Source organism: Triticum dicoccoides, chromosome 6A, assembly GCF_002162155.2.
Source record: "Triticum dicoccoides isolate Atlit2015 ecotype Zavitan chromosome 6A, WEW_v2.0, whole genome shotgun sequence".
Lineage (NCBI taxonomy): Eukaryota > Viridiplantae > Streptophyta > Magnoliopsida > Poales > Poaceae > Triticum > Triticum dicoccoides.
The window spans coordinates 567,272,628-567,285,855 of NC_041390.1; the positions used below are offsets into that span (position 1 = coordinate 567,272,628).

The 13,228-nt window shown below is 48.3% G+C and overlaps 1 protein-coding gene across 1 annotated transcript; it reads right to left on the reverse strand.

Annotated features, from left to right (window-relative positions):
- LOC119317998 lies at positions 1–4,190 on the reverse strand. Its single transcript, XM_037592504.1, has 7 exons — positions 2,733–4,190; positions 1,791–1,830; positions 1,631–1,707; positions 1,192–1,286; positions 881–948; positions 692–799; positions 1–604 (listed from the first exon to the last, which is right to left on the reverse strand). The coding sequence occupies exons 1-7, from the start codon at positions 3,967–3,969 to the stop codon at positions 205–207; spliced, it is 2,025 nt and encodes a 674-aa protein (XP_037448401.1). The 5' UTR covers positions 3,970–4,190; the 3' UTR covers positions 1–204.
- Between the last annotated feature and the right edge of the window lie 9,038 nt (positions 4,191–13,228).

A 13,228-nucleotide genomic window follows, 5' to 3' on the forward strand; every position in this document is an offset into this window, starting at 1 on the left:
TAGAGATAACTATGCCCTTACAAAGAAGGTATAGCAAGTATAGCTAGTACAACATACGGAGTATGTAGTACTACAATTAGGTGTCTACTAGGTAGCAGCAACCAGCACCTTCACATAAGCATCATGTCCATACATTAACGACGGCCGAAACCATAACTCAACATTCCATATACAATAAGCTTATGCTCCTACAGACATTCCCTATCAGTAAGATACCGGCTCCGTTACATAACGGCGGGAAGATGACATAACCACGACCATCGATATCAGCAAGCAGAGAGGCAGCAACCAGCCACCCGGGACCACCGCCTTTCCCCTTCGAGAATTACTGGGCTTGAATTTCCCTCGCTCCCACTTGCCAGGTGTATCCTTTGCATCGACCACAGCTCGTTGTTCACGGCTAGCTTTCCCCCATCTCCTGCGACGTTGATACCTCTCCTGATGAATGGGCTTGAATCTCACTTGCAGCCACCCATGGGCTGTATTCTTTGTCTCGATTGGCTTCTCACAAGTTTCAAATGTTGCCTTTGATCTTTTTTGGCCGCTGGCATCTCCAAGAAACCTTTCTTTTGGTATCAGTGTTGATGGCACAATTTGCGTGACGCTGAAACAATTGAACCAAGTATAAAATTAAGATCAGTAAAGGGCTCCTTTCAATAATAAAGAAGAGAGGTGACTTATTTTCTTGTACTTGTCCAAAGCTTGAACGACATCACTGATTTTGCTACGCATGGCTTCAACAGATGCTGATGGATCACTCGGTGATCCGTGTAGAGCCAAATCAAAATCTTCCAAAGCTCTAGTAAACAGCAAACATTATGATCAGATATAAAGGTAAGTTTATTTCACAAACAAATGCCTGGTTTCCTCATCTATATACCTTAGGCAAAAATCTACAGCCTTTGATGCAGCTTCATCTTGACCATTATGGGAAGCATATTTTACCATCTACATCATGATTTTCTTAGGATTCAGTCACATTAAGAATTCATAATATGAATATAAATAATTGCCCAAGAATGCTGAGAGCTCATAATTTGAAATCAAGCAATTGCTTTATAAACACGCTAGCACATCTGCCTACATAAACAAAACTAGAAACTTGACCACAAAGGGTTAGCAAAGAGATAAGGATACACTCATAACATGAAGCCCTGGACTATATCTGTGGGATACAATAACAGAACTTACTGGTCTGATACTGGAACGCAGAGATGATACTGGAGAAAACTGAAGTAATAATCTGCATGTGTAGTAAGTTGACCTCTCAATTTCCAAGCATTGATCTGCAATTGACCATACAGATGTGAATGTCCTGGTCATGACAGCCAATTTGCAAGAACATATATCTCCGGAGCTAATAATGCTATCACACAGGCAGCACTTGCTCAAGATTTTCACCAACTTACAGAACATCCAAATGAAGAGTGAGATCATATAAAATTTACAAGAATATTATACTTGACATGGGCAAGCATTTAGAGTAATGCTGCAGATTAAATTCAGCAGATATTCAGAAATTAATTGTAGATCAACGGTCCAGACATGCACTTGGTGAATGTTGGCTGCACATCTACTATACCCAAGACAAATAAAGAGCGTATATCAAGAAGTCAGACTTATTAGTTACCAAGTTCTCGAAGCCAGTCTAGAGTCCACAGCACTTGCACCACACACTGCTTCACACTCCACCTGGCAACAGGCATCCTACAGAAGCAGCAGCATAAATTAAAAAGACATCATGCAAAAGAAAACACTGGAACAAGTAAAATTAGCAAAGTTTGAATTACCGCTTAGAGCACTTGTCCGCTGGATTATCCATGTCTGCCCCTGCAAAAGTTTGGACAAAGGAACAGTTAGGTACAAAAGACAGCGAAAGAAATACATATAACTTATCAATTGAGCAATTTTATTGCCTCCTTAGCAAATCATAGATCAATTTTTTGGTGGATACATCGTTGGATTGCTCTCATTTCTTCTAACGAATTATATCAGTGTGCCATAAACAGCATGCATAGCAAGGCCATCCTGCAGTGGTAATATGGTGTCTGAGGATGCGCGCAGGTTGGTCATCGCACATGGCCAAAACAACCAGCAACATGAGATGAAAAGACGCGCCCTAGCAGATTGCTGTTATTAGTGGATTTTCAAGATAATTTGTTTATTTAATGCTGCATAAGCCACTTGAGGTTGTCCATATCCGTTGATACTTTAATTTGGTTCATGGAACAGATTTGAATTATAGCACCAACAAATCGTTGTTTTTTCTGTTTGGTTGGAGGAACAGATGAGTCAGTTCATCAAGCCTCAGTTATCATAAGCGCTATGTGCTGACTAAAGTTAACTAGGTATGGGATCATCCCACAAAAAACAAAAAAATGGCCTCATGAATCATGATACACCTCGACTATCTTTGACAATATCAGCAGCTATTTCATCTTGCATACTTGCATCTAACCACGATATGAAACTTGAGCACATTTTTTAAAGTACGGGCTGCAGCTTCATGCATGTTTCTAACACATCAAAATGTATGAATCAGAACATGGGAAAACATAGTTAGATTTTAAGATTAATGAAGAGCAGCTAAAGTTACTGACCACGAACACTCCAATGTCCATAGCATCAATACTGAAACATTGTCCTAAGCACATATAACAAGCAGACAAGAAAGAATTCAAAAAATAAGACTGCTAGTTAAATCACGTGGGGGATAAAGATGGAAGAATCACCTGGGGTCATGTTGAGGTACTTGGGGAGGTCGCATGGACAGAACATTGCAATGTGGTAGTGGTCCTGTCCAAGAGTAATCGGGGCCATTGCTTCCACAGCTGCACATTCCATGTCAACTGCAATGGCCCAGGCAGTCTCGTCTTCAGCATTCACCTTGGCCATCATGTAAAAAAGATTGTCATCGCGGGTGCTCAGCACTGGGGCATAGAAAATCAGTTTCTGCAAGTCCAGTTTTTGGGTCTCGTCACTCCGCAGCTGAGGCAATAAAACAGAATAACTTTGGTCCACTGAGATTTTAGCAACATCAACTGTGGAGCAGAGCTCCCACTTGTTCCAAGAGATCTTCCTGTTCCACACATTGGCTCTCCAACCTTTACGGTTGGTCCTGACAAGAGGGTCATCAAATTCTATCTCGATGAATTTGAGGAGATCATCACAGCAGGCCACGTTGCAGTAATACTCCGAGGCACGGTAAGGAAGACCATCCTTGTCGAGAAAGTTAACCCTTGATTCGGGCAATGGGATGAATTCGATGACAGGATCCCCGTCAAACAGGTTCCCAAGGAGGAGGACACCACGCAGGAGATCAACCCAGCCCAGTGAGCCTGCAACGGCGATATGCCTGTAGTACAAGCTATGGTGACAACACATGAGCTTGTCAGACTCGGATAAGTGCTGCAACGACAACCTGTGGCTGCTCCACTCCTGCGTTTCGGACGAATAGACGTGCGCATCAAACCGCCAATCGTCGTCTTGGGAGATCCACTGGCGGTCGAGGTAGGCCACGGCGAAGTGCTCGCCGTCGCCGCGGGGCAAGAGGCCGAACCGCCGTCTTATGGGGACTGGAGAGTCCGGGAGCAGTTGCAGTGACTGCTCCCCTGCGGGGGCGGCTTTGTAGACGAAGTGGTGGGTGGAGCCCCTGATTGTGAGGCTGAAGAGGACGAAGGCGGCCCCGGCGCAGACGAGGGAGGGCGGCGCATAGTCGTCGAAGGCGGAGGCGTGGAGGCCGGGGCAGTTGAAGGAGAAGTAGGAGGCGCCGGGCGGGTCGACGAGCCAGAAGGAGACCTCCACGGATTGGCCCTCGCTGGTCTCGCACTCGGCGGTGGTCTCGTTCCGGCGCTCCGAGAGACGCGGCTCCTCGCAGAGCAGGGCCCAGTCGGGGAACCGGGAGGTGGATCCGGCGGCGTTTGAGCCCATCAGGGCGGAGGGGTGGAAGGAGAAATCGGAGGGCGCCATGGATCTGGATACTGAGGTCGGACGAAACAGGCTAGAGCAACCAACAAAATTTGGGGAACCAGATCAGATTGCCTGTTGAACACGGGATTGGTCAAGTAGACAGGGGAAAGGTGGGTGGTGCTGGTGGTGGTGGTACGGAGGCGGGTCGGCGGGAGACGCAGGCGTGAATCGCCGGCACCGGCGCCGTCGATGCCGGGAACGAGCGTGCTTGGGGATTTTTCTTTTCTTTTCTTTGATTTGATTTGATTGGAGACATACCTGGCCAAACGGGCCGGCCCGGCACGGCCCATCGTAATCATGCCTGGTCTGGCACGGCCCGCCAGAGCACGATTACTATACGGGCCGTGCCGTGTGTTGTCTCAAAAAAATGGGCCGTGTCGTGCCGGCCCACGTGCTGCGCCCTCAGGCCCAGGCACGGCCCAGTTAGTAAACGGGCCGGCACGTTGGCCCGTTTAGCACGATGGGCTGTATATTTTCAGTCTATTATTTGACGCACTAAGCGTTTTTAGTCTATTTTTACATGTTAGGCCATATATAGATGTATAAAAAAACTTAATTGGGCCGTGCCGTGTCGGCCCGCGTGCCCAGCCTCGAGGCCCAGGCACGGCCCAAGGCGTGCCGCGTGCCGGGCCTGGCCCGTTTAGCCCGTGTCGTGTCTGGCCCAAGGCGGGTCGTGCCCGCGTGCTCACGGCCGGCCCGAAAAAACCGGCTCATTTGGCCACCTATAATTGGAGATCGAGGACGGGGAGGGGAACCCTCACTTTTCATTTAGCAGCCCTCCACTATCAGACCCGCCAAAACTTGTGAAAATTTATGCTAAACCAGACAATATTTTGTTATGTTTTGATTGATATATATTATCTACAATCAAAAGGGACGAAATTTAACAAAGTTTCTTCCAACATCGAAATTAAAATTAAAAAGCTACGCGAGCAACCAGACGGTGACCTCGTAGGCACGGTCTCCATGGACGCCGGTGTTCAAGCAGTTGTACTCGTCGTCCTTCTAGAGGCGAAAGGACCACTAGACGTCGCAACAGTCATGATTGGTCGCGGCGTAATTGCTCGATGGCCTTTGCCTTGCGTCGACGGTCGGACAAAGAGCTTGCGCCGCCCGCTGTTGTGAACGATCGCTCAGAGTCGGCCAACCCTACTCTAAGGAGTTGGTCACTGATCCGGTGGCGGACTGAGGTCTCTATGATGGTATTGGACCACGCAACGGCCAAGGCCTCCACGAGGTTAGGGTCTACGAGGACCAGATCACATGAACACCATCTAGCGCGTCGCTCCCTGTGTGAGCTCCTTCGATGCTCTTATGTTACATTGAAACCGTGGAATTGTTGTCATAGCACTCACATGGACCGCCACATGAAGCTCTCGCTTGCTCAGCTCGGTTCTCTGCCCCCTCCCCCACCTCTCAACCGGTTCGACGCACTGCTAGCTCAACAAAAAAGGGTGTCATAATTTTTAAGAGGTTCATTAAATCGAAAGTAGATCATGTATTTTAAAATATCTTGGATATAAAAAATGTTGCGAATTAAAAATAAAAGTTATAAAAATGTTTTTGAATTTATAAAATATTCATGGATTTCAAACAATGTTCAATATTTTGAAAGTTTCACAAATTTACAAATGTTCACTGATTAAAAATGATCATGAATTCTAAAAAAGTGTTCAAAGTCCTTTGAAATGTTCATGAATTTTAATAAACATTCATGAATTAGCATGTGAACAAAATGAAACATAAAAAGGGAGGGAACACAAACAGTAAAGAAAAAAGCAGGAAAAAAACAGAAACTACTAAAACTGATGAAAAACATAGAAATAAACCAGGCAATGCCTTCTCAAACCAAGAAAATCGATTGGCCCATGACACACATTCTTACAGGTGGGGCCATAGCGCTCCCATAGCCCCTGATGCCCAGGAAGCTCCAAATAGGGAGCTCAGCATCTTAATAGATTAATTAAGCTTTTTTCTCTAGTATGGGGGCATTGTGATCGATTGTTTTGTTTTTATTTTATCTAGGCTGGCTTGGTTTTTAATTGTGTTCAGATGATGTTTTTATTCCATTCGTACATTGTGTTGGGCTACTGTTGGAGATGATATTTGTCCTGAGAGAATAGTGGAGTTGTTAGGTGTGTGGGTGTGGAGTCCTTAAACATTTTAGCTTCGATGTCCCGATGTCAACGGGCGGTGATTGTGTGAGCCCCTTGAAAGCTCTTATTCCACGTTGAAACTGTAGAATTGTTATTATGGGCCTGTTTGGTTCTCACCCTGGCATCTATGCCTGGCACAAAGTGAAGCCTGGACATAGCCTGAAAAGTTGGAAAAAATTGCCTGGCCAGGTGAGGGAGTCCTGGGTTAGGGGGTCTCCGGACAGCCGGACTATATCCTTTGGCCGGACTGTTGAACTATAAAGATACAAGATTGAAGACTTCGTCTCGTGTCCGGATGGGACTCTACTTGGCGTGGAAGGCAAGCTAGGAAATACGGATATGTATATCTCCTCCTTTGTAACCGATCTTGTGTAACCCTAGCCCCCTCCGCTATCTATATAAATCGAAGGGTTTTAGTCCGTAGGACAACATATGATCATACCATAGGCTAGCTTCTAGGGTTTAGCCTCTTTGATCTCGTGGTAGATCAACTCTTGTAATACTCATATCATCAAGAACAATCAAGCAGGACGTAGGGTATTACCTCCATCAAGAGGGCCCGAACCTGGGTAAACATTGTGTCCCCTGTCTCCTGTTACCATCCGCCTTAGATGCACAGTTCGGGACCCCCTACCCGAGATCCGCCGGTTTTGACACCGACATTGGTGCTTTCATTGAGAGTTCCACTGTGTCGTCATCATAAGGAGGATGGCTCACCTCGTTGTCAAGGATAACATCACCTCTGGGGGAGCCCTTGCTGTAGGCCAAACTCTCTGAGTAGGCGGCTTCGTCATGACCACCCGCTCGGCCGCGGCGCCGACGATGACTTTTCGGGTCATCGAAAATAGCCTCCACATCGGCTCGAAATTCGCCGAGCAGATGGATCCAATGGATCTCTCCTCTTTGAACGAGCTCTTGGATCGCATCGCTGCTCTGGGAGTCACTACGGACTACGATCGGATCGGGCTTAAACCCGACCAAAGGGAGATTAACTCTCTGTCGGTGACCCATCAGATAGTGGTGGTGGGGGAGCAATGCGGCGATTCTCCCTCTATCCTGAGGACGAACTATGTCTGGATTCCCGAGCTCCCCGAGCCGGATACTCGCTCACGGGAGGACACCGCCCTAACCCTGAATCCAGAATCAGGCCGCATACCGAACCCACAGGGCAACATCCCGGAACCCGAACTTCCAAGATCGGAAACTCACCTGCCCCGGGATCACAGATTGGGTCAAGGTCTGGACTTAAATCCACCCACCCACCCTGATACAAATGATCTTTCCCACATTAGGCAAGCGCCCCAAGAGACAATACATCACTATTGGGCCAGATTCCTCCTTGTAATGAACAAGGTCAAGGACTGTCGCGAGGAAGACGCAATTTCGTTCTTTTGCAACAATTGCACGGACAAGGGAGTCCTCAACGCCATAAGTCGCCGTGACATAGCACACTTCGCTGACTTGGCGGCCATAGTATGGAAATACTGTGCGATGGAAAGTGCCTGAAAAACCCAAACGCAATTTTGGGATAATCCGGCTCTAACAAAACCCCCAGTCCGGACTAAAAGGGTGCACTCTCATAAGTCGCCTGACTCAATTATAAAGAAGCAAAAGCCCACTACAGGGCGTGGAATCGTATTGGAGGGATGGCTTAACAGGCCCTACAAAATCCATAGTACAGCGGATACCATATCAACACACGGCCTTAGAGCATCTTGGGTACTCCGGCAGGTGGCCAAAAGCAGTGAGGATCTCCTCACCCAAAATACCTCAGAGCACCTTCCCACGGATTACAATACAGTATTAACGGTCTTCGAGACCTTCGCCTCAAATAATAGGCGTAAGCGAGCACTCTGCAGCCTTGCCGAAGTCTGCCACGTGGCAGCAATAAATCCATGGAGCGACACGGCTATCACCTTCAATGACAATGACGAACCTAAATTCCGAACAGCCCGAGCACCAGTCGCTTTGGTCCTCAGTCCAATTGTGGACGGCTTTCGGCCCACTAAGGTGCTCATGGACGGCGGCAGCGTATTAAACCTCATTTATGAGGAAACTCGCCAAAAAATGGAAATAGACAGCAACCGTATTGAGCAAAGCAGTACGACCTTCCGAGGAGTCATCCTTAGTCGGGAGGCACGTTGCGCTGGGAAAATCACACTTGATGTGGTATTCGGCACTCCGGAGAATTACAGGTCCGAAGAAATTACATTCCAAGTGGCCCCATTTAGTAGCGGATACCACACCCTTCTAGGGCGAAAGGCATTCACGATTTTTCAAGCCATACCCCATTACGGGTACATGAAGCTCAAAATGCCCGGACCCAATGGAATCATCACTCTAGTTAGTGATCTAGACATAGCACTCCGCGCTGAGAACAAAATAGCCGCACTAGCCCTCGAGACATTATCCGAAGCCCTTGTGGCGAAGGAGTTAACCGCGCTGCGCTCCATGGTGGACAGGGATGACATGATACTAGACAAAAGATCCAAGTCCACCTCCTTTAAACCAGCGAACGAAATAGTCAAATTCCAAGTCCATCCAACGGACCCCACAAAAACAACATCCATCGGGGCATAGTTAAACTCCGCTGTAGATGCCACACTACGGGAGTTTCTGCACGAGAATTGGGACATATTCGCCTGGCATCCTTCAGACATGCCAGGAATCCCACGCAGATTGGCCGAGCATAGCCTTAATGTCCTAAAAGGATTCAAGTCGATCAAGCAGACTCTTCGGCGTTTCTCTGAACCTAAGCGACAAGCCATGGGAGAAGAGCTAGGCAAGCTACTGGAGGCCCGATTTATTAAAGAAATAAAACATCCGGACTGGCTAGCAAACCTGGTGATGGTACCAAAGAAGGACAAATCCTGGTGCCTATGCATCGACTTCAAAGACCTTAATAAGGCTTGCCCAAAGGATCCCTTTTCACTCCCTCGCATCGATCAAATCATCGACGCTACCGCAGGACACGAATCATTATGCTTCCTCGATGCATACTCCGGCTACCACCAGATTGAGATGGCGGAGTCTGATCAAGCCGCAACGGCATTTATCACGCCATACGACCCCTTCTGTTTTAACACAATGCCCTTCGGGCTAAAAAACGCTGGCACAACATATCAGCGCATGATCCAGACATGTCTGGAAAAGTAGATCGACAAGACTGTGGAGGCATATGTAGACGATGTGGTCATTAAAACTAGACACGTCGACTCTTTAATAGACGACTTGAGGCTCACGTTCACCAATCTCCAAACATACGACATTAAGCTCAGTCCGGAAAAATGCGTTTTCTGCGTTCCCGCCGGAAAGCTCCTGGGATTCATCGTCTCCAGTAGAGGAATTGAAGCAAATCCGGCTAAAATCCGAGCTCTATCGCACTTGGCTATCCCAACTGACCTCAAGCAAATCCAGAAATTGACTGGATGTGTGGAGGCTTAAGCCGCTTTATCTCCCGATTAGGAGAAAAGGCACTTCCCCTTTATCGCCTTCTTCGGCGCACCAAACACTTCGAGTGGACGGACGCAGCCACGGCCGGACTGGAAGAAATAAAAGCCATCCTGGCCACCAACCCAATCTTGGCCGCGCCAACTGTTGGCGAACCAATGTTATTATATATAGCGGCAACTCATCAAGTTGTAAGCGCAGTGCTCGTCGTTGAACGAGAGATGGACGGACATAAATTCCCACTTCAAAAGCCGGTATATTATGTATCCACCGTCCTCACTCCATGCAAATCACGATACCCACATTATCAAAAGATAGCATACGCAGTATTCATGGCATCCCGGAAATTACAACACTACTTTCAAGAGTGTTCAATCACGGTGGCCTCCAAAGTACCACTCAATGACATAATAAACAACCACGATGCCACGGGCCGGATTGCCAAATGGGCCATCGAGCTCCTCCCGTTCGACATAACATACAAACCACGGCGAGCCATTAAGTCGCAAGTATTGGCCGATTTCGTCGCCGAATGGACGGAAGCCGAACTCCCTAAAGAGTACGGCACATACTCCAATTGGATCATGCACTTCGACGGCTCTAAAATGCTGGCTGGTCTGGGGGCTGGCGTCGTCCTGACGTCCCCCACCGGAGATACAGTGCAATACGTAGTCCAAATACTATACACAGACTCCAATAACGCAGCCGAATACGAGGCCCTATTACGCAGTCTCCATGGGCATCCAACGCCTAGAGGTGCGTGGGGACTCAAACCTCGCAATATCCCAAATAAATGGAGACTTCGACACCAAGGATCCAAAAATGGCGGCATATCGCAACGCCGTCCTCAAAATGTCAGTTCGGTTCGAGGGGCTTGAATTCCACCATGTGGCTCGGGAAAACAACCACGCGGCGGACATCCTCGCCCGTATCGGCGCTATACGCGACCCTGTCCCACCGAACATCTTCCTGGAAAGACTTTTTAAACCATCCGTGGTATGGGAAGGGGACACTGGCAAAAATAGTCCGGACCCGGCCACAACCCCAGATACCGAACACCCTGACACAATCGGAGGCTCTGCCACCGAAATAACACCTTCAGCCCACGTGATAATGGTCGTCATCGCCCCGTGGACAGAACCATTCCTGGCCTACCTAACTAGGCAGGAACTACCCAAGGACCAAAATGAGGCACGCTGCATAGTGCGGCGATCTAAAGCCTACAAGGTCCACGAGGGAGAGCTTTATAAGAAAAGCACAACCAGAGTCCTTCAAAGGTGCATCTCCGAAGAGGAAGGGCGGAAGCTTTTGGCAGAAATCCATGCCGGACTCGCCGGCCACCACGCCACAGCCCGGGCCCTTGTAAGCAAGGCCTTCCGTATAGGTTTTTATTGGCCGACGGCCCGAGCAGATGCACAACATCTGGTACAACATTGTGTCAGTTGCCAGCTTTTTGCAAACCAAAGCCACATGCCACCTACCGCCCTCCAAACAATCCCCATTATTTGGCCCTTTGCGGTCTGGGGGCTTGATATGGTCGGACCCCTCAAAGGGGGAACCCATAAAAAAATACTTACTGGTCATGGTGGATAAATTCACCAAATGGATAGAAGCCAAACCTGTCAAAACGGCTGAATCCGGACTGGTGATAGACTTCATATCTGGGGTTGTACACCGTTATGGCGTCCCCCACAGCATGACCACTGACAACGGCATGAACTTTACAACCGACGAGGTGACATTTTGGTGCAGCAACATGGGCATCAAGCTCGATTATGCTTCTGTCTATCATCCGCAAACTAATGGTCAAGTCGAACGAGCGAATGGTCTTATCATGAGCGACATTAAACCCAGATTAGTGCGGTCCTTAAAGGAATCAGGCACTCATTGGGTAGAGGAGCTCGACTCTGTACTATGGGGCTGCAGACCACGTCGAACCGCACTACCGGATACACGGCGGTGCTGCCTTGCGACATAATTCATGACTCACCTCGAGTGTGCATGTACGAAGAAAGAGAGGCCGAGCTCGATCGGCAGGACAGTTTGGATGCCCTGGAGGAGGAGCGCGACGTGGCAAAGGCCCGTTTCGCATTCTATCAGCAACAAGCTCGAAGGTATCAAAGCAGAGAAGTGCGGGCCCAAACCTATAACGTTGGCGAACTGGTTCTACGCCTGCTGGAGAAGAAAAAGAACAAGCCCAAGCCCAAATGGGAAGGTCCCTTCATTATCGACCAGGTTCTGACCGGCGGAGCATACCGTCTGTGGGATGCATCGGATAACTGACTCGAGCCAAACCCATGGAACACAGCCAGACTCCGAAGATTCTACGCCTAGCGCCGGACTCTATGTTCGTCTCCTTACCTCCGTCAATTTTTTGCACATCTGTTTCTCTCTCTCTCTCTCTCTCTCTCTCTCTCTCTCTCTCTCTCTCTCTCTCTCTCTCTCTCTCTCTCTCTTTTCTCTTCAAGGCCCTAAAGGGCTAAACTTGTGTCTTGGTTACACAATCTTGACGCGCTAACCATGCTCAATATACCTGGGGGCTTCTTATACAGAAGCTTAATCTAATTATCTTTCCGGGCTTTATGCCCCGCACATGTGTTATTATTCCGCATGTACCTTTTTTCGCCATTATATGCATCGATATGACTTAAGTTTTGGCCAAGCTGGGTTGCTTGGCTCTTGTATTTATGCCCTAAATTCCCGTTAATTCGGCTAGGGCATAAGGGGAGCACCTCTGCGATTGTTACTGCTCGGTCAGCCGGACGTGTACCTCAGACTGGGTGAAGCCGAAAGCTAGTGTTCTTAAGGGAATATTCGGTCGGTGAATAAAAGACGACTTTCATTTAATTTACTACACGCCCCCAGATGTTTTTAGCCTGCGTCTCGTAGTTCGGACATGCACATTAGGGCATGCATACCCAGGGAAAGGAACCCTTAACGGAACTATTCTCCCTGGAAGATGTTTCTTACTATCCATGTAATATAACATAGCTAGTTGGGTACTTGTCTGTTCAAGAACTTATGACCGCTACGCCTGGTTTCCATGCATACCCCAATTTTTACATAACTGAGTGGGTATTCGGATACACTCCGGACTATCGGGTCCAGAGGTCGAAGCGAAAAGGTCTGCCATGACAAATGATTTACAATCCGGCTAGGGATATTACATATGTCACTTGAAGTACACAGTCACTAAGACTGATTAAATTCTTCCTCTATACCATCCAATAGGCTGTCTAGCCTACAATCCTGTTGGGAATACTTTGCGGCTAATTCTACTTGGTCATACACTAAACTGACAGGGATCTCTTTCCCATCAGGCCCCACAGGTCCGACCTCAGCCATGTAGTTTGGGTCCGCCTTGGTATATCGTGTCTTCACCATAGCCCAGACTTCCCTTGCACCTTGTCGGCAGGTTGATATCTTCCATAATCGGAAGCGCCGCCATGCTCCCTTGAGCTTCTCTATAAGCTCCCCCATGCCTCCTGGCGGGGATACGGATGGCCACAAGGCTTGGGCAATACCCTGCATCACCTGCCGAACTTGTTCACGCAGTTGTGAGAGCCTTGGTAGAAGATCACCCGAAGACCCGGGCATCTCCTCCGCGGGACGACCCGTTAGCATACCTGCAGACATAACGCTGTTAGCAGGCT